The sequence below is a fragment of the Prionailurus bengalensis genome, chromosome E1, assembly GCF_016509475.1.
Source record: "Prionailurus bengalensis isolate Pbe53 chromosome E1, Fcat_Pben_1.1_paternal_pri, whole genome shotgun sequence".
Classification (NCBI taxonomy): Eukaryota; Metazoa; Chordata; class Mammalia; order Carnivora; family Felidae; genus Prionailurus; species Prionailurus bengalensis.
Genome location: NC_057347.1, coordinates 23,702,759 through 23,729,357, shown reverse-complemented (window position 1 = coordinate 23,729,357; position 26,599 = coordinate 23,702,759). Strand labels below are relative to the sequence as shown.

Here is a 26,599-nt window from a genome sequence, read left to right as displayed (position 1 = left end):
AAAATATTTGGTCCACAGAGACTCAGATCTGTCTCTTTTCAAACACAGTGAGATTTTGTGGGTCTGATTCAAGAAATGAAGTAGAATCCCTGTACATCTGGGATCCAAAGTAGATGCACACTCAGGGCCTTTTCCATTCAAGGCAAACAGGTTAAGCAAGGGGTGGATGGGCTCTTTGCTAGAGGGTTATAGGGCCCAACCAATTGCAGGTTCTCATGCATAAGTGCACCTTGCTGATACTTTCTCAGTGTAAATACAATAACTTTTCATAGAATTACTGGCTAACAAAGAGGCAAAATGATGTGTACTTGGAATTAAATGGGGTTTTGTATTAAGCCATCTCTTTGTTGGTACATGAAGAAATACCCATTTGCATCCTTCTTTATCTCTCACATTTCCTTTCAATCTCTAGGTTGGATGAGATGCTCCCAAGTCATCAAGTCCAAAGAGAGCTGCAAGGGATCACTGTCATCCATGAGACATACTTCTGAAAAGTTCTTCTCTGCTTCACACATTGAATGGAGGATACTACACTGACTTCTCCCTATTATTAACCAATGTCGGCAGGTTCTTCTGAATTTTACACTCGTATCTTCAGCGAGGACATTACAAGCAAACAGCAGTGCCAGACCAATGAAGAAGGAGCCTGGGCTTAGCAGTCAGACTTACTCTCATGCCATTGCTACTGACTTAGCCACAAGCCTCTGAGATTCACTCTGTCCATCCACCAAAAATGGGTATCTTTTCATCCCATCCAATGAGAACAAAAAGTCTTCCCTCTGAGCACTATGAATGGACCCATTGCTCTCTTTGACAAAAGGTTTAAACATAGCCTCCAAGGAAGTGGGCAAAGCAGCCACTAGTGTGGTACAGTTCACTAACTCCTCTGTTATCCTCACAGTTCATTTCATGCTCACTGGCTCTCAACCAGCTTAGGGTGGGGGATTCCTGTGTTCCCAAGCTGATGTTCATAGGGTTATGCCTTAACCTCTGCCACCACATGTAGCTATCCACACACTGGTGAGGGGAGTATAACCCTGAGCATTCCAGAAGTCCTCCTTCTAAGTCATCCCCAAGGGGCTTAGGGACTGCATACAAATAGGACACACGTGAGGTCTCCTGATAATCCACAACTCTTCCAAGCGGGCCTGACATTACACCCTACATGTAATGGTGAGCTGTGTATATTTTGAACAAGGATTCCAGAGCAAGACAACTATGATGATCTTTCTTACAAAGCCTCTGAGAAAGTCTAACCTGTTCAAGTAAGAGTCTGGTGAGGAAGCAGGACCAGCTGATGTTAAAGGGAACAGGTTTAAAAAAAAAAAAAAAAAAAAAAAAAAGGAACACCAGGAGGGATAAACTGTTGTTTTGCTTTTATTATAAGTGTCTTGAAACCATACCATTTCACTTTGGTGAAATGTACCTGTGTTTCTAAGTTAATTCTGTTTTCTTAGTTCTCTGGTAAAAACCACACACAAATTGTATCCTTCTCTCTTTCACTTCAAGTACCGTCCAAAAAAGTGATTCTCAAAACAATACCAACAAGGGAAAATATCTTGCCCTGAGCCCTGATTTGAGATTCAAGTGGATCCTGGAAGAGATGGAACAGATGCAAAGCATGGAAAATGAAAGTTTTGCAAATACAGTACGTAGAGAGGACAGAGCACTGGGGCTGCTGTTTGGATAAGTGAGTATGTTATTTGCATCCCACCACTGATTCATAACATCGCCTCCAGTTTATCCTGCCATCTGTGGCTCCATCTAACCATGAGATGGTAGGGGGCAGGGGAGGGAAAGCTTGCTCCTTCCCCAGACCACCAGGAAGGACGATTAAAAAAATATTCTATACTTAAGAAGCTTTTGGTCTAGGACGGATGCCTACATTCATCTTCACCCTTCCCAGACTCACCCACGGCAGAATATCCTTTAACCCAGAAACATGAGGTTCCCCAGGAGGCAAAAACTGTAGCAAAGTTTACCCTTCTTAACTCTTCTGCAAGAGTATAATTGGGTAACATCTGTACTGACTTTATAGAAATTCACTGAGGGAGGGCGCCTGAGTGGCTCAGCAGGTTAAGCGTCCAACTCTGGATTTTGGCTCAGGTCATGATCTTACCCTGGTCAGCCAGATATCAGGCTCTGTGCTGACAGTGTGGGGTCTGCTTGGGATTCTCTCTCTCTCCCTCAATCTGCCCCTCCCCCACTCAAGCTCTCGCTCTCTAATAAATAAACTTAAAAAAATTCGCTGATGGAATAAAAATTGTTTATTTTGCTTTGGGAAAACTGGTTTCCTCCAACAATGCAAGGTTCCTCTGAGGATTTCCTGACTCCCTAATTAGTTAACAGTTTTGAATCCCAATTACCAGTAGGGATCTTTAAAAACTGAGAGATGGTGGGTGGGGTGCCAAGGTCGCTCCTCAGTTGGTTGAGTGTCCGACTTCAGCTCAGGTCATGATCTCACAGCTCATGAGTTCAAGCTCCCACATCAGGCTCTGTGCAGACAGCTAAGAGCGTGAAACCTGCCTTGGATTCTGTGTCTCCCTCTCTCTCTCTGCCCCTCCCCCACTCACACTCTGTTTTTCTCTCAAAAATAAATAAACATTTAAAAATTAAAAAAAAACAAAACAGAGATGGGAGAGACAGAAGGGAAGGGAGAACTCTCACATGGACTCTGGGATGTGAATTTTAGTCTGTAGATCCTTTCACAGCAAGGCACGGTTCTCCCTGTTACCACTAGAGGCTCAGTTAGACTCAACTTAATAAAACACTGTTTCTAAGGAATGCCAATTATTCCTCTGGGAAGTAACAAGCCAGCACGATTTTTAACATTTATTTATTCTTGAGAGACTGAGATACAGAGCGTGAATGGGGGAGGATCAAAGAAGGAGACACAGAATCCAAAGCAGGCTCCAGGCTCTGAGCTGTCAGCACAGAGCCTGATGTAGGGCTCAAACCCACAAACCATGAGATCATGACCTAAGCCGAAGTCGGACGCTTAAGCAACTGAGCCACCCAGGTGCCCCAAATCAGCACGACTTTTATTGCAAATTCATTCTCATTACATTACCACACATTGTTTCTTGATTATTAAAGTACATTCTCATTATAAAAATTTTTAGGAAATACTGGAAGGCCAAAGAATAAAAACAAAACAAAACAAAACAAGAAATTATACCTAATCCTTCCTCCCAGGGATAACCAGCTAATACTTTGACACATCTCTTTATAAATATTATAAATATATACACATACATATAAAAGACATGATTCACAAATATCTTATTCTGCATACCATTCTCAACTTGTCCTTCTTTTGGGGCACCTGGGTAGCTCAGTTGGTTAAGTGTCTGACTTCGGCTCAGGACATGATCTCACCATTCGTGAGTTCAAGCCCCGCATCGGGCTCTGTGCTAACAGCTCAGAGCCTGGAGTCTGCTTCAGACTGTGTGTCTCCCCATCCCCTGCTCACCTTCTCTCTCTCTCCCTCTCTCTCTCTCTCTCAAAGGTAAATAAACATAAAAAAATGTTTTTTAAACCTGTCCCTTTTTTGACTAACATATTACTGGAATGTTTCTAGTTGGCACATTTTTTTTTAATTTTTATTTTTTCAGTAATCTCTATGCCCAAATGTGGCTCAAACTCATGACCCCAAGATCAAGAGTTACATGTTCTACTGATTGAGCCAGCCCCTAGACTTTTCTTTCTTTACTTTTAAAGAAATCTCTACACCCAACATGGGGCTTGAACCCACAACTCTGAGATTAAGAGTCACATGCTCTACCAACTGAGTCAGCCAGGCACCCTAGTTGGCACAAGTATTAAGTCATGCTGTTTTTCAAGTCTTAAAGTTGAGAAGGCTGGAAGTCATTCCACCTTTTTGAAGGGCCTAAGTAACCCCAATACTTTCTGACAGGCCCACAGATTAAGGTGGGTAATTGCTTAGGACAGAGAAGGCACATTCACAGAAACCTCCAACTTAAACTTTTAAAGGTATTACTGAATCACATTAATAGTTGCAACTGTGTGTTAAAAGCATAACTTTGTTCAATATAAAGACTTAAAATATACAATTTTATATCCCTGTTTTGCTGTTTCTTCACTTTAAAATTTCTTTTAAGTTTATTTTGAGAGAAAGAGAGAGACAGTATAAGCGGGGGAGAGGCAGAGAGAGAAGAGAGAGAATCCCAACAGGCTTTGCACTGTCAGTGCAGAGCCCAACACGGGCTCAAATCCACAAACTGTGTGTGAGATCATGACCTGAGCCGATATCAGAAGTCGGATGCTTAACTGACTGAGCCACGCAGGCACCCCGTTTCCCCATTTTTAACCTGTGATTCATTTATATACCTGTGATCTCAAAAATCAAAGCGACCTATTCTCTGGACCTGAGAAAGGCCTTGAGCAGGCCCTGAGCACCCCTCCTTTTCTCAGTTACTAATTAGAGAGGGACTTAAGGAGGGCTCTATCCTAATCATTCTCTATCCCCACCCTTCTTACTTTAGAGCTTCATTAAGCAGTGTTTAGCAGATTGTGACCTTGAGCATTTTTCCTATGTTTATGTCCAGAAATAGCCATGTTCCAAGGAAGAGTTGCTGTATGTACTTATGACTAGGAGCTAGGAATCCTTCTTTTTTTCTTTGTCTTGGACAGGTTGACAGTCTTATGGCCCCTCCCTCCCTCCCCCTCTGATCCTCCACTCCTGCATCCATACTTCCCCTCCCCTCTCAGAAACGATTCTATTTCTGGAGCTCACAAGATGGCCCCCATGCTGCCCTGAGTCACCATTTATCTTTTTATGTACACTGTCTAGTTCTTATGCTTAAGGCCTGTAGTTGCTGTGTTAATTTGTCTATATTATTTTGAATCCAACCAACAAAGTACTATATTCATAGCACTCAAAAAAAATGTTGATAATGTCATACCACTAAATGGATAGCTGAGGGTAGCATAACTTTTTAGAAGAAAACAAGGTAATCTTTATTTTTTTGAGGTATCTTTATTTTCAATCAAAACTGCTTTTGGTTACCAGGTAGATGCAAACCAATGAGAGGCCATCCTAGAATTGTTGGTAACATTTGAATTCATCTCTCTGAACTTATATTCTTTTCTCTCATATTTATCTCTTCATCTTTCTTTCTCTGTTTCTTATTCTATCACTTTTCTTTTTCCTTTCCTTATTTAGTGACCTGACTTACCAGGCATCTAATAGCAGAAATTTCCTTTAATCTGAATTCCTAGGGAACTTGGACCCATACCTATAGTTAAATTTCAGGTTTCCAAAGCCTTTTTTTCTAACTAAACTTCCTTCATGTGGTACCATGTAGCAATGGGTGAGCCATGGGTTGTAATGCACAAACTTTTACCAGACTTGTGAATTTGCGCCACCCAGTGGCTGAAGTTACTAACTTCATCCTCTGAAAAAAGTGGGCATAAATAAATGTAAAATAAGCAAATGCAAACAAATGTGAAGCCTGTACATATTACTGGCCTAAAGGGGGGAAAAAGCATTCTTAACAGTCACATTCTGTCCTATTTTAAATCTCTTTTCTAAAATTATTATGAAATAGGATGGAGAAGAATATGTTTAGAGGTATAGTGTCATGGTATCCACATAATAAGATGATGCTGAGAAGACTCTCCAAGGATTTATTCAGGTCACTACTTCTCCCTGATGTACCAGAAAAGAAGAGTAACAGTGCAGACTATACTATAAAGTCCTTATTGCTCCCTAGAAGAATCAAACATTCAACAGAAGAGACACTGAATTCATCCCCAGGTTTTCTCCTGCTTGCTTATAACCTTTCCCTTTTTTCATTTGGATTGTTAGTCCTTTTTTTTTTTTTTTTTAAGATTTTATTTTTAGGTAATCTCTAAACTCAACGTGGGGCTTGAACTCACAACCCTAAGATTGAGTCGCATGCTCTACTGATTAAGCCAGTCAGGCACCCAAGTTAGTCATTTTTATTGAGTTATAGAAGTCTGTATTCTTGGCCATATTTTTGGACACTAATCCTTTGTGAAACATGCTATGATCAAAAGTGTATTTCTAAGATGTTATTCCTCAACATGCAGATTTACACATAAACAAACAACTGTCAGGCTCTGAAGCTCTGGAAATCCCATTTGGCTCCACGAATTTGTTTTGACTTTGCCTTCTATGACTGCATTTAAAAAGCTATTTGAGGGGCGCCTGGGTGCCTCACTTAAGCATCTGCCTTCGGCTCAGGTCATGATCTTACGGTTCATGAGTTTGGGCCCCATTTGAGGCTCTCTGCTGTCAGCATAGGGCCCAGTTGGGATCCTCTTTCATCTGCCTCGCCCCACCCCTGCCCCACTCAAAAATAAATAAACTTAAATAAAAATAAGTTAAAAAATAAAAAACTATCTGACACACTTAAAACTCCCACAAAACTGAACATATTTCTTAGAAGGATTTCAAGGACTCCCATCTTGAAGGACTCTGCTTTGCCAACCCATACATGACAAAATAAGGTAGCTGGGTTGTCAGAATGTTCCCACCCTATTCAATTCTTTATGGCTGGAAGAGAAAAAAAGCAGGTCTCACAAAGCTACTACTACCTGTCATTGTCTTATTCTGAAATTAAAACAGCTAAGTAATGCACAGGTTTAATTTCAGAATGATTTATTTAGATATTTTTTTCCTAGACATTTGTAAGGACTCCATAGTGTTGAAAAGAATTGCAACATGCAGCAGCAATAGCTAAACTCTTTGGTCTATTTTCCACTAAAAAGCACAGAGCTCTCCAGGGTAAACCATAAAGTATCTTTGCCCAACATTTTTATTTGCCTAAGCACAGGGAAGATGGACTTTTGACAGAACATAGTCTATGTGCCAGAGTAACATCACATTAGGGAAGCGTGGCCTCCTTTTCTGTGTTGTCACTGTTTACCCTTTCAGCTCCCTTCTTCCCACCTAGATAGGAAATAATTTCCCATATCTATACTTTCAATGAAATCCTTTGTCTCCTACCCACTTATTCTTCCTGGGGGATTAAGGATTAAAAGGATACCTCTTATCCTCTAACTGGAGATAGTAGCAAAAGCTAACATTTCCTCCACATCCATCCTACACCTCCACTACATAAGAATAAAGGCTCTGTCTTCTGCTAAAGTAAGGTTAGGAAAACAAGTAGGTTAAGGAGCACATTGCTGGCCTAAACTACCACAAAAGCCTCTATTTCCCCATGGTTGCTCTCTTGCCTCTCTTTAATCTGCACACGGTTCTCCACCCTGTAGCCAGAATGAGCTTTTCAACATGCAAATTTGATCGTGTTACTCTTCCCCTAAAAACTATCCAGTGACTTCCCACTGCTATCAGGACAAAGCCCAAAATCCTTAACGAGACAGCTAAGGCCCTAAATAGTCTAGCCTGTCTTCCTCTCCAGCCTCATCTCCCAGCATTGTTCCCCATACTCTAGCTTTGGCCACAGTGGCCTGGCTTCCTTCCTGCTTGTCTCAGAGACTATGATGTTCTCTGTGCCTCATACACTGTTTCCACTCCCTTAGCCTCCGCCTTCCCCTTCCTTCACTACTGTTTGCCTATTTAACTCCTACTCATCTCTCAGATATTGGCTTAACAGCCACCTACTTCATAGAGCCCTCCTTGACCTCCCAAACTCCATTAGGTTTATGGTGTAAATTTCCTCCGTGGTATTCATCTGTTTGTAATTGTTTTCTTGTGGCATTTGATGGGAGCCTCTCTCATAGGTGAGCTACACTAAGAACAGGGGACCATGCCTGTTTAACTTACATCATGTCCCTAGTTCTGCAGCTGTGTCAAGATTCTAAAGGAATTTTCTCATATTTTCTGCTTTTAATTTTTATATTTTTATTTAAATATTTAATCCATTTGGAGTTTATCTTGATGTGAGGTACACACTGGCATTTATTTTTTCCAGATGGTTATCCAATTGTCTGCACCATTTATTCAGTAGCATACCTTTACTATATATTAAATTTCTATATTTATTTTGGTATACTTCTATACATTTTATTCTGTTACATCTGTCTTTCCATATGCTTGTATAACTGATACCTTTTTTTTCCCAAAGAGAATTTTTTTAACCTTTATCTTTGACTTCTCTGTAATATTTGGCACTGTTGATGAATTCATTTTCTTTGATGTACTTTAGTGCTATATTCCTAGATTACTGAGTAGGTAAATAAACATGTACTTAGGGAACTAACAAGTCAGGGGCAGCAAAATAATAGTAAAGAAGATATAAGCAGAGAGGTCACCAAAGGAAAAAATTAGAACTTTGTTGGACTCTCCTTACACACACTTCATATCTTACAACATTTTTATTTTAAAGATTAAAAAAATTTTTCAAATAAACTCTATTCCCAAAGTGGGGTTCCAACTTACAACCCCAAGATCAAGAATTGCATGCTTGGGGTGCCTGGGTGGTTTAGTCAGTTGAGTGTCTTATTCTCGATTTTAGCACAGGTCACAATCCCAGGGTAATGGGATCAAGCCCCACATCAGGCTCCATGCTAAGCATGGAGCCTGCTTGGGATTCTCTCTCACTCTCCCTCTGCCCCTCTCCCCTGCTCGTGGGCTCTCTTGCTCTCTCTCTAAAAATTAAAAATAAAAAATAAAAAAATAAAAGAATCACATGCTCTACCAACTGAGCCAGGCAGGCACCCCAATATTTTTATTTAAAATTAAATGAGAAGCACCATGTTTTCAGTTCTTAGGGCCTACAGGGTCTGAATAATGCTCTGCTGACTACCCCCAACCTCCCATCTTTATTGCCACTTCTCTTACATCTACTGCTCCCTTTCTGGATTGTGGGCTCTTCCTCTGTGTCTTACCTGTTGTCATCCAAATTTCTATTCTTTACCCATAGTTTCTCTTTTTTCTATTCAATGAACTCAGGCAATCTCATCCTCTCCTGTGGCTTCAAAATTTCCAGCAATTTGTGCTAACTCCCTAATCTGTGTATCTGACCCAGACTTCTCCTTTAGCTTTTGAATCTGCCTAGTGAAGGTCACCTGTACATCCTACAGACACCTCAAACTCAACATATCCAGAACAAAGCCTGCCCTTTCCCCTCAGGTCTGCTCTTTGCCTGATGGTCCCTTTCTTGGTAAACAGCACCATCATCCATCTAGTCAACCATGCTGGACATTTAAAAATTATCTTTAATTCTATTACTTCTCACTTTTCTCCCCTAATCCATTAATTGCTTCTTAAACACTTTAAGTCGATTCCATTTCTTCTTCTTCATCTCCATTCTAATGGAGCTAGTTCAAGCCCTCATAATCCCTTACTTGGACTGCTAAAACCCCTGGCCTTTCATTTTGTTACTTTTCAGTCCACATCACTGCCAGAGAGATTCAGGTCTAAAACCCAGATGAGTGATAATGTTATTTTCCAATTCAAAATGCTTCACTGGCTTTCCGTGGCCTCTGAGTAAAGTACAAAGCCCACTACAGTCTGACCTCTGTCTACCCATATAACATCAAGTACAGTGGCCCTCCTTCTTGCTCTCTGTACTCCAGTCATATAGACCAAACTGGCCACCCTATTTCATGCTGTGGCCTTTGAATAATTCCTTCTACTTGGAATTTCCTTCCCACTCTTCTCCAAGACTTAACTCACCACTTCCCAGAGACTTACACCTTAATTCTCCCTATAATTGGTGAGTCCCTCCTTGGAGCCCTTAGTGTACCTAGCACATCTCTGTTACAGCATGTATTATGTTGCAATTATTTTTATGTATATCTGTCTCCCCAACTGGACAATGAGCATCTTTTTGAGAGCAGAGACCATTTTATTAGTCCTGGCGCAGTCCTTGGCCTAGAATAGGGCTAAATAATATTTACAAAGTAGAGAAATGAACACATAAGAATGTTCTAGAAGTTTCAAATAAAAAAATATGTTCTGTAGGTTGACTTGTAGAAGACTAGCAGACTGTCAGAAGGCCTCTCAGGCTGCTTTATAGGCTTAGAAACCCAACTTTTCCACACACAGAGAATGGTCCCAATATTTAGCAGCAGGTTTACCCTAACCAAGCTCATATGTAAATTTATCAATTACAACTAGCAATATGATTGTCATATGTACAAAAATACTATCCTCTGTATAACTGGCATATCCTGAACCTGAAGGTAAGCCTGTATGGGAAGCTGCATTTATTCATGTATAATTGTTTGCACTCTCAATGGAAGAGAAAAAAAATCTTACTGTTTTTATATACTGTATATATATATATATGTTTTAATATATAAACAGGTGTCTATTGGGCAGATCTGTAGTATTAGAACTTCGTTGGGGGAAGAAGCAATTAGGGAAAAAAGTGTTAAGAAGGCTCTTTCTGGCTGAAAATAATGATAAAAATCTTGAGAAACACTAGTTTAGCCCCTATACTAATTCTTTCTTAAGGAATCAGAACTAGCGGGTTAAGTTCTAAAATTCAAATATTCGTTGGCATTAGACTGGTATAGTATCTCTACAATATAGCAGCCTGTAACAGGGTGATTATGCATAAAATTCATTGGCCAAGACTCTTTTCCTTGAATGGACACTCAGAAAGTCAGCCTCCATAGGCTTCAACTCTTCCATTACTAACTAACCCCTCCCTCCTTCAGGCGATTCATTCTCCCTTTGGATATGCTATATGTACTCGGTATTTCTCAGGAGCCAGTCCACTTGTTAAAAATCTTTACATATCTTGGTTGGGATCCATCACCTTACCTTCTGAGGTTGTAAAAAGTAGTGCTTACAAGTTGGAGGTAGAAGTTTGAATCTCTACTATGCTGCCTGCTTCCACTCTCTGAGCATCAGTTTCTGCATCAGTAAAATGGGAGTAACAACACCTCTCTTAATGGGCTTTTAAGAACTAAAATGAGAAAATATATACAGAAAGACTTGAGCAGTAGCTATTTTTAGTACCAAATTGGGAGGAGAACCTCGCTGTTTCATTTTGAAAGTGTGTTTGTGTGTGTGTGTGTGTGTGTGTGTGTGTGTGCGCGTGCGCATGATTAAACAGTAGAGTTAGGGAAAACTATTGTCCTTGGCATGATTATAGATTCTAGAAAATTAATAAAGTGAGGAGACAAACACTAAAAAATGTGTTTTGCTATGTAAAAACAACCAATTAGTCATTTATGGAAACAGCTTAACATTTAAGGCCTAATTATCACGCAGCACAATAACAAATACATGTATCATTAAATACACATCAGATTAACCTCATTGTAAATTTTACTTGATTATAATAGTAAAGTACTCATTCTGTACTCTAAGGAAGATTCTTATAGTTAATTGCTCATAATGCATAAGTCTGTTCACTATTTACATTAAGTAATGGGACATAGCTCAAGTTTGTTCTGCGTTAGAGGTAAAGCTGGATTATCCATTCTTGATTGCAACTATGTATTGGTTCTGTGACCTGTGAGATAATTTACACCCTCTTCATTGTAAACAGTAAGGTGCTAAAGAAGCAAGCAGCAAATGAAATTCTATTTAATTGTTTGGTGCTCTGGAAACCTATAGGTTTCTAGTAGGTAGATATGATTCAAATAATGAAAAAATTCTAATGTTGAGCACTGGCCAACCTAGCCTAGTTCAACTTCTAAACAAGCCCCACGGTCATCCTATGGAGCACTTCTAGAATTAGAATTACAATTATAATTTATTTGACTCCCACCATGAACTAGGTATTTTACTTTTAGATTTTTAATTTTTATTTATTCGGTAAACATAGAGCTATTCATTTTATTGTTTGGTAATATTTTCATTTTTAAGTCATTTTGACAGCAGTATGTTTAAAAAACTAAAGCACATATTTCACGAAAAAAATGAATGCATTTTTGTTATTCAGTATTGTTGACATTCCATGTTTAACTTAAAATGTTTGTGAACATTTACCATCCATCCACCAATGGCACCAAAGTGATAACACTGATAATATAGATAGCAGAGAACACAAATCTGCTTAAGAAGCTTCCCCATTTCAGAACTTATTATTTTAGGATGGTGACCAAAGACAATGACTTAACACTTGTATCTACAAAGGTCAATTTGCCTATCACTTTAGTGACATGACTTTTCTTTTAGATTAAATAACTCTTCTTCATGAATACTACTTTTGTTTGTTATGACTTCATATTTTCTTGTGTATGTACATAGAATGAACTGATAGCTATTAATGCATTAGCAAAAAGGCATTTGCTCAGTGATGTCACTTTTATGTCAATATCGTCACTTCCTCGAAATAGGAACCAGTGAATTTTAACACTGATTCCATTTTTTCATCCAATTCATGAGAGAAAAGAAAGCTTTCACAAGTTAATTCTCTCAAAAGTGACATTACTGGAAGACATATCAGTTGATTCAGTAGTTAAAATGAAGTTAAAATGATTTGGTTTGTGCTGATAACATAAATACAGATTTTGGTACTTCAGAGCATCATAGTTAAAAAAATGTTCTTTTTTTTGGCTTCTAAAATCCAGCAGATTTTTATTTTTAATTATTTTATTTTATTTTTTAAATTTACATCCAAATTAGTTAGTATATAGTGCAACAACAATTTCAGGAGTAGATTCCTTAATGCCCCTTACCCATTTAGCCCATCCCCCCCTCCCACAACCCCTCCAGTAACCCTCTGTTCTCCATATTTAAGAGTCTCTTATGTGTTGTCCCCCTCCCTGTGTTTATATTATTTTTGTTTCCCTTCCCTTATGTTCATCTGTTTTGTCTCTTAAAGTCCTCATATGAGTGAAGTCATATGATTTTTGTCTTTCTTTAACTAATTTCACTTAGCATAATACCCTCCAGTTATGTCCACGTAGTTGCAAATGGCAAGATTTCATTCTTTTTGATTGCTGAGTAATACTCCATTGTGTTACATCTTCTTTATCCATTCATCCATTGACGGATGAATTTGGGCCCACAGACATTTGTGCTCTTTCCATACTTTAGCTATTGTTGACAGTGCTGCTATAAACATTGGGGTGCATGTGCCCCTTCGAAACAGCACACCTGTATCCCCTGGATAAATGCCTAGTAGTGCAATTGCTGGGTCATAAGGTAGTTCTATTTTTAGTTTTTTGAGGAATCTCCATACTGTTTTCCAGAGTGGCTGCACCATCTTGCATTCCCATTTATTTTTTTATTTTTAAGTAATCTCTACACCCAACATGAGGCTTGAACTCATAACCTTGAGATCAAGAGTTGCACACTCTACCAACTGAGCCAGCCCCTGAACTAGGTATTTTATACATATAGCCATATTCTTACAAAACTCTTATGGATTAGGTACTGTAATTTTCATTTTATACGTGAGAAAAAAAAGCACATAAAGATAACAGCTTGCTTAAATACTTGAAGGTGGTAAAGGGTAGTAGTTAAATTTGGTAGTTAAAATTTTTCTGATAAACAGAAGTCACTCAGCACCAATATATTCCTAGTTCACCTTTTTGGATTCTACCCGAAGCCTGGTGACTAATGAGACAGATACTTTGCACTTTGTATAGATCAAAAAGAAGTCAGTGTGATGAGGAAGAGGCAGAAGAGGTGGGAAGCAAAAGCCCAGATTCATGAACACTTTGCTTAATGGCCATGGCATTATGAAAATCCTGATTATCTGCTAACTCTTCAATTTTAAGTTACATTTGGACTGTTTATTAGTTACATTTGGCCAGGTCTGGTTTTCATTCTGGCTGTGCTACCCACTGACTAAATGACTTTGGGCAAGCATTTTTTGTTTTGTTCTGTTTTGTTTTACTTTTCTGAGCCTTATTTTTCCTTATCTGTAAAGTAGGATGCAGTAGGCCCCTGTAGGAAAAATTTTTTTCCTTCTTGTTCATCTCTGAGATCTTTAGGACCCTCTTACTTATGCAGAAGCATCCTGACAGGCCACCATGTGGAGAAAGGGCTACACAGACCTTACATTTCTATAAAGATTAGCAGAAGTGCTTCAACCTTTCCTCTACAGGCTGGTCATAATTGGGGTGGATCAAGTTATAAATTTTTTTTTAACGTTTTTATTTATTTTTGAGACAGAGAGAGCCAGAGCATGAACAGGGGAGGGGCAGAGAGAGAGGGAGACACAGAATCGGAAGCAGGCTCCAGGCTCTGAGCCATCAGCCCAGAGCCCGACGCAGGGCTCGAACTCACAGACTGGGAGATCATGACCTGAGCTGAAGTCAGATGCTTAACCGACTGAGCCACCCAGGCGCCCCTTATTTTTCTTTTTTTTTTTTTATAAAAAATTTTTTTTAACGTTTTTATTTATTTTTGAGACAGAGACAGAGCATGAACGGGGGAGGGGCAGAGAGAGAGGGAGACACAGAATCGGACGCAGGCTCCAGGCTCTGAGCCATCAGCCCATAGCCCGGGGGTGGATCAAGTTAAATAAGCAGTCTAGGAACCTTCTGGAAAGAAAATAATTGATCCCTTAACTCCTTTGACTAGGGTGGTCACAAAAAGAAAAAGATAAGGAGGGAGGAGTAAGGACGGGCAGGAAGGAGGAAAGCAATGCTGCTGAATGCAAGAAGCAGCAGCAGAGGCTGAGGAGGCTGGAACAAGTTCTGAGCTGGGCCACAGAGGAGTCTGTGCTTCTGTGAAAGTAACTCAGCATGTGAACTCAAAGAGCTGAGAGCTAAGAACTGTAATCTTTGAGGTTCATGCCTTCTGTGGGGTGAAACCCTCTCTACTAAGTATGTCATGGAAGATTCCTTGCCTTGAAGAGCCCTGTAACTGGCAAAGGACTTTGCCCCAGGACCTAAATCTCTGGCTAACTTACATTTACTGGGTATACCTTAGAGTTTAAAGGGTAGGAAGTTGAAACCCACAAGAAGGCATAGACTTTTAGATTTTCTGTTTTTATCTACTTGTATACCAAACTTCAAAGAACCACCTCAGTTACAGGAAAAATAAGTATTAGATGAGATAAAGTTCATAAAGACTTTCAGCACTCAGAACAAGTGAGTAACTAGAAATGGTAGAGAATCATTTCCATACAGAGGGAAGCTTAGAACCTGCACTTGATTTTAATTACACCAGCTTAACAGTTGAAGAGGAGCTGCTGAGATATTGTGGACTTGGTCAATGGCACCTACATCATAGACAGACCCTGGCAGTAGGATACAATTTTCCCTCTTGGATTTCAAGTTCCAAAGCCAACCTCCTCCATTAAGGATGGAAGGGCTTCAGGGCACTTGGGTGGCTCAGTCAGTTGAGCGTCTGACTTTGGTTCAGGTCATGATCTCACAGTTTGTGAGTTCAAGCCCCGTGCTGGGCTCTGTGCTGACAGCTCAGAGCCTGGAGCCTGCCTCAGATTCTGTGTCTCCCTCTCTCTCTGCCCCTCTCCTGCTCATGCCCTGTCTTTCTCTCAAAAATAAATAAACGTTAAAAAAAATTTAAGAATGGAAGGGCTTCGAAGATGTGATATCGCTCTGTCCTAAAGTTCAACCTTCAAAAATATTACTCCAACATAAACTGATCTTGGATATTATTAATGTAAATTTCTGTCTTATGAAGTTTTTTTCAGGTTCCTTTACAGACATATTTAGTGAGGGAGGAAAAGGCTGTAACCAGTTGAATACAAGGTGCTCTAGAAACATGTTCAGAAGGCTACCCTATGGGGCACCTGGGTGACTCAGTTGGCTAAGTATCTGACTTTGGCTCAGATCATGATCTCACAGTTTATGAGTTCAAGCCCCGAGTCAGGCTCTAGGCTGACAGCTCAGAACCTGGAGCCTGCCTCAGAATCTGTGTCTCCCTCTCTCTCTCTGCCCCTCTCTCACTCATGGTGTGTCTCTCAAAATAAATAAAAACATTTTAAAAAGTAAAAGAAGAAGAAGGAGGAGGAGGAGAAGGCGGCTACTTAACCCAGAGTTTGGGGGCAGGGAGGGGGGTCAGGAATGATGTTCCTGAGGAAGCGATGTCTAGGTTGAGGTGGAAGAACCAGGCAAAGGAAGCCTGGAAGTATCAGAGTGCATACGGAGGGAGAAATGGAGGTATTTCTGTTGGGCTGGGATATGAAGAATAGGATGGGGTGGTGCTGACAAAGAAATAGGAAGATTCTAGACCCTGAAGGTCTTTCTACAAACAGTGGCCATATAACTTATCGTACAAACTGAGATGCTTCTGAGAGTGAAATGGGACAATATTACTAATTATAAGAGGCCAAGAACAAATCAGAACTGACCTGAGCAAATTGGGACTTACGGTCACCCCCTTTTTTTTTTTAAACTTTTATTTTGTGTGTGTGTGTGTGTGTGTGTGTGTGAGAGAGAGAGAGAGAGAGAGAGAGAGAGACAGAGAGAGAGAGACAGAGAGAGAGAGAGAGAGACAGAGAGAGAGAGAGCGTGCGCGCGCTGGGGAGAGGCAGAGGGAGAGAGAAGAGAATCTTAAGCAGACTCAACACTCAGCGAGGCAGGGCTCGATCCGATGACCCTGGGATCATGACCTGAGCAAAAATCAAGAGTCCCATGCTCAACCAACCGAGCCACCCTAGCATCGCAGGTCACCTCACTTTTAAGTCATGTTCAGGTGCTTGGACCTGCAGTGAAAGCAGGTCTCTTCTCTTCTTATATATAAAGGCACTGAAGTTACAAAGAAGAAAAGACAGTGTCTGTCCTCAAGCTCTGTCTAAAGAAGACACACATGTAAAGAAATAATTTTAATACGGTTATACAACTTTAGTTCTAGCCTCTTCTCTGAGCTCTAAATTTACATATATCATTTCCACTGAGATTGCAAAACACAAATCCAAAACAGAACTTTTAATTTTTCTTCCCACAGCTGGTCTTTCACTTCCCTTCAGCTGGTCTTAAAATTGATGCCACTATCCACTACATTGCTGAAGGCAAAACCCCAGAAAAGCATTGCCTTAATCAGTGTTATCCTTCTCTCACTGTGCATTTTAAAAATTCCTCCACATCTTTCTTAAGCACAATAACTAAATTGGGACTTGGAATTCTAATGAGACCCTAACATCAATTGAAGCAGAGGATGATTTTCAGGTGTTTGAATGCTATGTTTTTAACAAATAGATCCCAGGATTATGTGGGGGATTGTTTTTTCCACAATAGTACAACATTGATGACTCATATTCGACAATCATGACGTCCAGATCTGGATATATGCCCAAGCCAGTCTCTAAAACCTTCAGTTTAGGCGAGAAAGACATGAAGATAAGGCCTGAAGTGACTGACCCTATCTCATCTTTGTAAAGATTCGAGTGGTTGCAGAGGTGTAAAGGCATAGGTGAAACACCAATGTTGATAAACCATCTGTTGAACGATTGCTGTGTAAAAGGAAAATTTATGTTTTAAAGAGTAATTTTAAAGTTTCTACCATCTATTCTCCACACAGCTGCCAGAGTGATCCTTTCAAAACAAATCTGATTACCTCCCACACCACACATCATGGAGTCTTTCATGAGCCATCTCTGCAAAGAAACTGCTCTAAAATAAATAAAATCCAAATCCACACTCCTTGGCAAAATAAGTTTTCCGAATTGTTAAACCCTAAATAAAAGTTTCCTTCAGTCAAAAAAAAAAAAAAAAAATCCGATTACTCTTTTGCTCTTAACCCTTCCATGATACTCTACCACATCCTTCCAAAATCCAAAGTCCAACCATGGCTTACGAGATGATGCATGATCTGGTTTCTGCCTTTTCCCAACTTATTTCCCTAATTTGCTGTGCTGCAGCCACATCGGTCTCCTTGCTTCTTCTCCAACAAGTCAAGCAAGTCCCTATCTCAGAGCCACTGCAATTTGCGGCTTCTCTTCTAGAATAGTTTCCCTCTGGAAACCCACGTGCTGCCTTCCTTGTTTAATGATTAGGTTTCTGCTTATGTGCTCTTTCAATTAAGAGGCCTTCCTTGTCTACCTCATCTCAAAGGCCATGCCCACATCATTCTTATCCCTTCATTCTCATTTATTTTTCCTCATAAACTTGACACATTACTGGACATTATCTATTATCTAGTAATACCTGTACTGTTTTGTCAATCTCTCCCACTATTATATGAGGCAGAAACTGTTTTGTTCACTGCTGAATTCTCAGCACCTATAACAGTGTCTGCTCATTAAACATTTGTTGAATAAACGACTGAATAGATTTTCTGATTTACATCAAATGTAAAACTACATTATAATGTATCTACTGGCATGATGCATAGGAAAATGTCTGGAAGACCATAACCAAAATGTTAACTGCTTATTTAACACCAGTAGAAGCTGGTTTTCACATTATTTTCGCTTGTGTGAATTTTCTGATTATTTTTCAGATGAATTTGTAGTATTCATATACTGAAAGATGAATAAAGAGGCTACACCGGCAGAAAATGCAAATGAATTCAAACAGAGGTTGGGCATTTTTTGAAACAGACTTCTAAACAGATGTAACCGCATAACGGTGAAATTAACCACGGCTTGAATCCCCTTCCCAACACTTCCTAGCCCCGTGATCCCAAGTTATTTATAAGCCAGTCTCCACGTCTTCACCTGGAAAATGGGGATAATAATAGTGCCTACCTCACAAGGTTGAAGATTAAAATGACACCATGGATGTAAGCGCCTTTGTACAATGCCTGGCATGCAATAAACACTCGACAAATGGTAGCTATTATAATAATTAGTAGTAGTAAAAAGATGTTGGGACGTACCTAGCCCTCAAGATTGACATCAGAGTGGACCACCACATCCTCTCATCATTGCGCCTCTATCTGGGCCCCTAAAGCCCAAAGAGGGGATGGTTCTTTCCAAAGAAGAGAATTTCGACGTTCCAGAAGCATCTGAATAAAACGTACCCTGTTTACCCTTACACCATTCAGTCAGTCTGGTTAATCCACGAGCAGCACTGCAAAACCCGACTGGCCCCAGTTTCCTTCGCTGCAACAGGGGCGGGGGGTGGGAATGTTAGAAACACAAAAGCAGGACGGTACCGGCCCGCTCCACCTCACCGCACTCTGGCGCGGATCGAACGGCGCCACGCACCGGTAAGCCTCTGGCGACCCGCAACGCGCCACACGCAAAAGTGACTGCTGCCCGGACTCAAGTCAGGCAAGCTACTCAGTCAGCCCTACCCCTCTCCGGGCCTCTGCCAGAGGACCGCGGCGGGCGCGCGGCGAAGCCTGGGCGCGGGCCGAGGGGGCGGAGGGGGCGGCGGGGGCGGCGGCGGCGACGGCGACGGCGACGGCGGGGCCGCGAAGGCAGGGGAAGGGCGGCGGCGGCGGCGGCGGCGGCGCGCTCGCGCCTGTGCCGCTCGGGAACGAGCACGCACGCCCGGGGGCGCGCACGGCAGGCGGCACCGCGGCGCGGAAGAAAGGGACGCGACGAGGTGAGGCACGAGGCGCTGTGGGGTGGGTGGCGACGGGGCTCTAGCTCTCTGGCGGCCGAGGGGGTGACGGGGGCCGCGAGTTGCGGCGGGGGAGGGGTCGGGCGTTGAGCCCTGGGGGCTTGCGGGACAAGGCGGGTGGATGGTGAGGGGAGGTGTGGGGCTACGCCGCGCTTGGGGGAGGGCGGCGCGGGCCCGGCCTGACCCCTCGGCCCCGCCTGGCGGCGAGTCTGGCGCGCCCCGCCCCCTGGGCGGCCCTGGGCAGCAGTGAGCGGCTTAGAGCTTCGGGATTCCTGTCTGTACAGTGGCGCGCCTAATTACGCTAGCAACAGCAGCTCTGGGCCGTGCACCTGACCGACGTTACTTTTCCAGTCTGCAAGTAGGCCTCGCACACTAGGTAGGAGCTGAGGCCGACTGAGGCTCAGGTAAAATGACTTGCCCAAGATCACACAGTTCAATAAGGAACGAAGCGAGGAACTCATCCTTGTTTGCAAAATTCCAAAGATTGCACCAATCCAAAGATTGCACACAGAACGCCGTTCTTCACAGTGCCTGCCTTCCTTCTCCCAGTGACTTTGAATTTGGCAGATGTTAATCTGGAGCCACCACCCATCCTTTCATGGATGTTAGTGTCAGAAGTATCTCTTGTGAGAAGAAAGGAGGGGAAAAAAGAAAATTACGCTTATTGCGATATTGGGATTGTGATGTGGAGTGTGTATACATCCTTTATTTGATCATTTCTGTTAACCTCTGTTGAAATGTCCCTTTTGTTCACAATCTTTAAGACATTGTGCAGGTAGTAGTCTCAGAGCTTCCTTCTTTAAAAAAGCAGCATGCCTGAGAAGGTTGGGAGGATTCAAAGATAATCCACATACAGTGGTACAACGGTACCAGGCACATAAGAAAAGTTCAGTAAATGTTGGCCATTATTTTATTACTGAGTACATAATACCTCTTGCTAAAGCCATTTTTCTTCAGAGACTAACTCCCTGGGACTAGAGCAGGCAGAGAACCATCCTATCCCAGCCCATTTCAGAAAAGACAAGTTGTTGCTAGCCAATGCTATCTGAATGTCATATGACTTAATGATTAATTATACCTTAAGCTCAGAATACCATGTTAAAGAAGTCACTCCAAGAGAACTGCAGATGAACGTTTAGTTAAAACTAACATTTGTCCATTACATTTTCTTTATTGAGTTCTTTCTCTGTGTTTGCACTTCAAAGCATGCAGATGTGTGTCCATCAACTGATGAATGGATAAAGAAATTGTGGTTTATATACACAATGGAATATTACATGGCAATGAGAAAAAATGAAATATGGCCTTTTGTAGCAACGTGGATGGAACTGGAGAGTGTGATGCTAAGTGAAATAAGCCATACAGAGAAAGACAGATACCATATGGTCTCACTCTTATGTGGATCCTGAGAAACTTAACAGGAACCCATGGGGGAGGGGAAGGAAAAAAAAAAAAAAAAAAAAGAGGTTAGAATGGGAGAGAGCCAAAGCATAAGAGACTGTTAAAAACTGAGAACAAACTGAGGGTTGATGGGGGGTGGGAGGGAGGAGAGGGTGGGTGATGGGTATTGAGGAGGGCACCTTTTGGGATGAGCACTGGGTGTTGTATGGAAACCAATTTGTTAATAAATTTCAGGAAAAAAAAAACAAATAAGACTTATGGCAGCTAAAAAATAAAATAAAATAAAATAAAATAAATTAAAAAAAAAAAAAAAAAAGCATGCAGATGTGTATTGGATAGTAGTCCCTGCTTTCATTTAGTCTAGAAATGGAAAAAATATGCATCCAGAAGTAATCCTCACAAAGTAGAATGAAAAATGTCAGAAAGGAGATAGCTAAGGAGCTATGTGACTATAGAAGAAAGGTGGATATTTTCTTGGCTTAGTGTGAAATGTGATTTCATTTCTACCTTCAAGAAAATACTTTGTACATTGTACAAACATTAAGTACTTGTTCAAAGAGTAACTAAGTGAACAAATGTATGTTGTAATAGACAGGGTTCCTTGGTTTCTACTAAAAGAAACTCATTCATATTAAACTATTATTAGAAAGGTAGAGAAATGAGAAGAAAAACTAAACAGTTGGGCCACCCTTGGGGATGGGGATCTCAACAGCCAGAGCTCATGGACCAAATTCTTTGATTAGTGAATTACTGGGCTCCAACTGCCTTCTTCCTTACATGTCTTACTGAAGATTCAGATTTCCATAAGATAGCTGGTTGCTTTAGCTGTGGGGATGAAGTATAGAGTATTGTGATTGGGAAACTGACTCATCCACATTTCATATCGTTCTAGTGGGGTTACCAAAGGAAAGAGTGTTAAGGAGAGAAGTAATACTGGGTAGAGAAAAACAGTAGTTGTGTATTCGAGATATATAACCTTTATAAAGGGCTTACTGTGGATAATGTACCAGGTACCATGGTACATTATTTATATGGATTTTGGTATTTAATCCTCACGATAATTCTAGGAAGTAGATACTGTTTATCATACCCACTTTACAGACGAGGAAATAGGCTTATAGAGGTAAAATAATTTGCTTATCATTACAAAACTAGGATGTGGCAGAATTGAGTACATTGCATCATCTTCTCTGTATCTTATTTCTTTGAATTATTTCCTGATTGGTGTGCCACTTTGTATGTTCATAGGAGGGCATCAAGCTTTGGTGTATGTTTTGGCCAGTTCTGACTTTTTGAAGGAGCACTGCATTGAGGAAGATCAAAACAAGATTGTTTGCAAATTAGAGAATGGACCGTTTGGGTTCCTTCAGCAGTAAGTATAGTGGGAACAAGTCCCAGGCGAATATTAACAGCAAATTGAAGTAGAATTGATCAAAGAAGAAAAATAAGCACTTTGAAGTTAAACAAAGCCCTGAGAATCTGATCCTAAAGGAATAACGGTATCAAATCAGAATAAAATTAACAATATTTAGGGGCACCTGGGAGGTTCAGTCGGTTAATGTCTGACTCTTTGTTTTGGCTCAGGTCATGATCTCACAGTTTGTGGAATCAAGCCCTGAATCAGGTTCTGTGCTGATAGAGTGGAGCCTACTTGGGATTCTCTCTCCCTCTCTCTCTGTCCCTCTCTCATTCGCTCTATCAAAATAAATAAATAAACTTAAAAAAGTTAACAATACTTATTGATTGTCCACGAAACAAATAACATAAACATATCACTCTAGGTTTCATAAGAAAACTGTGCTCAGGCATTGTATGATTAACCTGCAATTAGACTTAAAAAAGCAGTTGGATTACTCTTTAGAACAAGAACATATTTCAGATGCCTTGATAAGAAACAATGTCAGTGCGGGGCGCCTGGGTGACTCAGTCAGTTGAGCGACCTACTTTGGCTCAGGTCATGATCTCATAGCTCATGAGTTCGAGCCCTGCGTTGGGCTCTGTGACAGCTCAGAGCCTGGAGCCTGCTTCAGATTCTGTCTCCTCTCTCTGCCCCTCCCCTGCTTGCTGTCTCTCTCTCTCAAAAATAAATAAAAACATTAAAAAGAAAAAAAAAAAGAACGTCAGTGGTAGGATAAAAGACATGCTCCTCTCCCCCTTTTAAAAAGGTGGAACTTGTGTTCTAAGAGTGAACCACTATAGTAATAATGCAGAGAATTATGGTATATGTGTAAAATAAATTCAGGCAGCTACAGCTATGGAGAAGAAAATATACTGTCTTTTCTTTGTTTCTGATAAGAGATTTGGCAGAAATCGGAATTCTATTGTTAGGTATTAGTAGTGTCCCAATGAGAAGAAATAAAAAGGCACTTTTGGGTGTTGTTTCCTCTTCAGCAGTTTCTTTTTCTTTTTCTTTTTTTTAACGTTTATTCATTTTTGAGAGACGGAGCGTGAGTGGGGGAGAGGCAGGGAGAGAGGGAGACACAGAATCTGAAGCAGGCTCCAGGCTCCGAGCTGTCAGCACAGAGCCTGATGGAGGGCTCGAACCCACGGACCATGAGATCATGACCTTGAGTCAGAGGCCCAGCTGACTGAGCCACCCAGGCTCCCCTCTTTTTTTTTTTTTTTAATGTTTATTTAGTTTTGAGAGAGAGGGGGAATCCCAAACAGGCTCCACACTGTCAGCGCAGAGCCTGATGGGGGAGCTCAATCCCACGAACTGTGAGATCATGACCTGAGCCAAAATCAAGTGATGCTCAATCAACCGAGCTACCCAGGAGCCCCTCAGCAATTTATTTTATTTTACTTTACTTTTTTATTTTATTTTATTTTATTTTATTTTATTTTATTTTATTTTTAAATATATGAAATTTATTGTCAAATTGGTTTCCATACAACACCCAGTGCTCATCCCAAACATGCCCTCTTCAATACCCATCACCCACCCTCCCCTCCCTCCCACCCCCCATCAGCCCTCAGTGTGTTCTCATTTTTTAAGAGTCTCTTATGCTTTGGCTCTCTCCCACTCTAACCTCTCTTTTTTTTTTTCTTCCCCTCCCCCATGGGTTCCTGTTAAGTTTCTCAGTATCCACATAAGAGTGAAAACATATGGTATCTGTCTTTCTCTGTATGGCTTATTTCACTTAGCATCACACTCTCCAGTTCCATCCACGTTGCTACAAAGGGCCATATTTCATTCTTTCTCATTGCCACGTAGTATTCCATTGTGTATATAAACCACAATTTCTTTATCCATTCATCAGTTGATGGACATTTAGGCTCTTTCCATAATTTGGCTAATGTTGAAAGTGCTACTATAAACATTGGGGTACAAGTGCCCCTATGCATCAGTACTCCTGTATCCCTTGGGTAAATTCCTAGCAGTGCTACTGCTGGGTCATAGGGTAGGTCATTTTTTAATTTTTTGAGGAACCTCCACACTGTTTTCCAGAGTGGCTGCACCAGTTTGCATTCCCACCAACAGTGCAAGAGGGTTCCTTTTTCTCCACATCCCCTCCAGCTTCTATAGTCTCCTGATTTGTTCATTTTGGCCACTCTGACTGGCATGAGGTGATATCTGAGTGTGGTTTTGATTTGTATTTCCCTGATGAGGAGCGACGTTGAGCATCTTTTCATGTGCCTGTTGGCCATCTGGATGTCTTCTTTAGAGAAGTGTCTATTCATGTTTTCTGCCCATTTCTTCACTGGATTATTTGTTTTTCAGGTGTGGAATTTGGTGAGCTCTTTATAGATTTTGGATACTAGCCCTTTGTCTGATATGTCATTATCAACTATCTTTTCCCATTCCGTTGGTTGCCTTTTAGTTTTGTTGATTGTTTCCTTTGCTGTGCAGAAGCTTTTTATCTTCATGAGGCCCCAATAGTTCATTTTTGCTTTTAATTCCCTTGCCTTTGGGGATGTGTCAAGTAAGAAATTGCTATGGCTGAGGTCAGAGAGGTCTTTTCCTGTTTTCTCCTCTAGGGTTTTGATGGTTTCCTGTCTCACATTCAGGTCCTTTATCCATTTTGAGCTTATTTTTGTGAATGGTGTGAGAAAGTGGTCTAGTTTCAGCCTTCTGCATGTTGCTGTCCAGTCCTCCCAGCACCATTTGTTAAAGAGACTGTCTTTTTTCCATTGGATATTCTTTCCTGCTTTGTCAAAGATTAGTTGGCCATACTTTTGTGGGACTAGTTCTGGGGTTTCTATTCTATTCCATTGGTCTATGTGTCTGTTTTTGTGCCAATACCATGTTGTCTTGATGATTACAGCTTTGTAGTAGAGGCTAAAGTCTGGGATTGTGATGCCTCCTGCTTTGGTCTTCTTCTTCAAAATTACTTTGGCTATTCGGGGCCTTTTGTGGTTCCATGTGAATTTTAGGATTGCTTGTTCTAGCTTCGAGAAGAATGCCCTCAGCAATTTCTTAAAAAGCCTCTTATTTACTCTGTCATCATACTCCTATAAAATTAAGACAGAATGAAGTCTTCAAACACATCTAGTTCAAATCTCTCATTTTACATATGGAAAAAACCTGAATGAATTTTTCTAATGCTGGAAGTGTAAACAGAAACCACTCCTGTTTCCCTTTTTAAGATAATTTTTAGGGGCACCTGGGTGGTGCAATCAGTTAAGTGTCTGACTCTGGGTTTCAGCTCAGGTCATGATCTCAACAGTTTGAGTTCGAGCCCCTACTTGAAATTCTCTCTCCCTCTCTCTGCTGCTCCCCTGCTCATGTCCTCTGTCTCTCAAAATAAATAAACTTAAAAAAATTAAAAAATATAAAATAAAATAATTTTGAAACTTTTATGGAACTTTTTTTCTGGAAATAATTTCAAACTTACAGGAAAGTTAGAAGAATAAGAATCATACAAATAATCCCCATACACTTGTTAACTTCTTACTCATTTGCACGTATTCTCTTTCTTTATAAGTATATAAATATATATATTAGATTTAATATATATTAGATTTATATTAGATTAATATTAGATATATTAGATTAATATTAGATTAATATTGTATATATTATATATATTATATTATATTAGATGTATATTAGATTTTATATATATTAGATTTAATACATATTTATATACTTATAAAGTATATAAAGTATATATACTTATATATACTTATAAAGAAAGAGAATATTTATTAGATTTAATATATATATTTATATACTTATAAAGAAAGAGAATTAATATAATTAGATTTAATATATATATTTATATACTGTATTATATACTTATAGGTAGACAGAGATACCCCCTTTTTTCTTCAGAGTCATTTAAAGGTAAGGGACATAGATCATGTCCCTTTACCCCTAAGTACTTTATTGCTTATTTCCTAAGAATAGGGATATTCTGTTTTATAACTTCAGTAATCAACTTTAGTGAACTTAATATCAATAAAGTACTTTTATCCAGTCTACCATCTGTTGTTCAGTTTTGTAAGCTTGACTCAACAATGTCCTTTATGGTGTTTTTTCATTCCAGTACAGGATATAGTCAGGGGTCAGGTCTAACATTAAGTTGCTAAGTTTCTTTAGCCTTCTTTAAGTTGAAACATTTCCACAGTCTTTGTCTTTAGTCACATTGATACTTTTTTTTTTTTTTTTTTAATGTTTATCTTACTTTTGAGAGAGAGGGAGACACAGAATCTGAAACAGTCTCCAAGTTCCAAGGTGTCAGCACACTGATGCGGGGTTCGAACCCACGAACCATGAGATCATGACCTGTGCTGAAGTCAGACACTCAACCGACTGAGCCACCCAGGTGCCCCCATGATGTTGATACTTTTGAAGAATACAGGCCCACCCTTCCTCCCTCCCCCTTTTTAAAATAGAGGTTTCTCGTTTTGG

The 26,599-nt window shown here is 40.4% G+C and overlaps 2 protein-coding genes across 15 annotated transcripts in view; one reads left to right on the top strand and one right to left on the bottom strand.

Moving 5' to 3' along the window:
* Nucleotides 1-19,244, bottom strand: part of ACACA (acetyl-CoA carboxylase alpha) — a 282,866-nt gene extending 263,622 nt beyond the window's left edge. For 5 of the 10 annotated variants that reach the window (XM_043583809.1, XM_043583807.1, XM_043583811.1 and 2 more), the window contains exon 1: nucleotides 18,653-19,129. In XM_043583809.1, coding sequence (XP_043439744.1) covers nucleotides 18,653-18,690 — 38 coding nt within the window. In that variant the 5' untranslated portion in view covers nucleotides 18,691-19,129. Of the gene's footprint in view, nucleotides 1-18,652 lie in introns of all 10 variants that reach the window. The other 5 variants (XM_043583805.1, XM_043583808.1, XM_043583806.1 and 2 more) reach the window with 4 other exon arrangements.
* A 10-nt stretch (nucleotides 19,245-19,254) lies between these two features.
* The window catches only part of TADA2A (transcriptional adaptor 2A), a 53,134-nt gene continuing 45,789 nt past the window's right edge, over nucleotides 19,255-26,599 (top strand). For 4 of the 5 annotated variants that reach the window (XM_043583803.1, XM_043583804.1, XM_043583801.1 and 1 more), the window contains exons 1-2: nucleotides 19,255-19,326; nucleotides 21,994-22,117. In XM_043583803.1, coding sequence (XP_043439738.1) covers nucleotides 22,093-22,117 — 25 coding nt within the window. In that variant the 5' untranslated portion in view covers nucleotides 19,255-19,326; nucleotides 21,994-22,092. Of the gene's footprint in view, nucleotides 19,327-21,993; nucleotides 22,118-26,599 lie in introns of those variants that run through there. The other variant, XM_043583802.1, reaches the window with a different exon arrangement.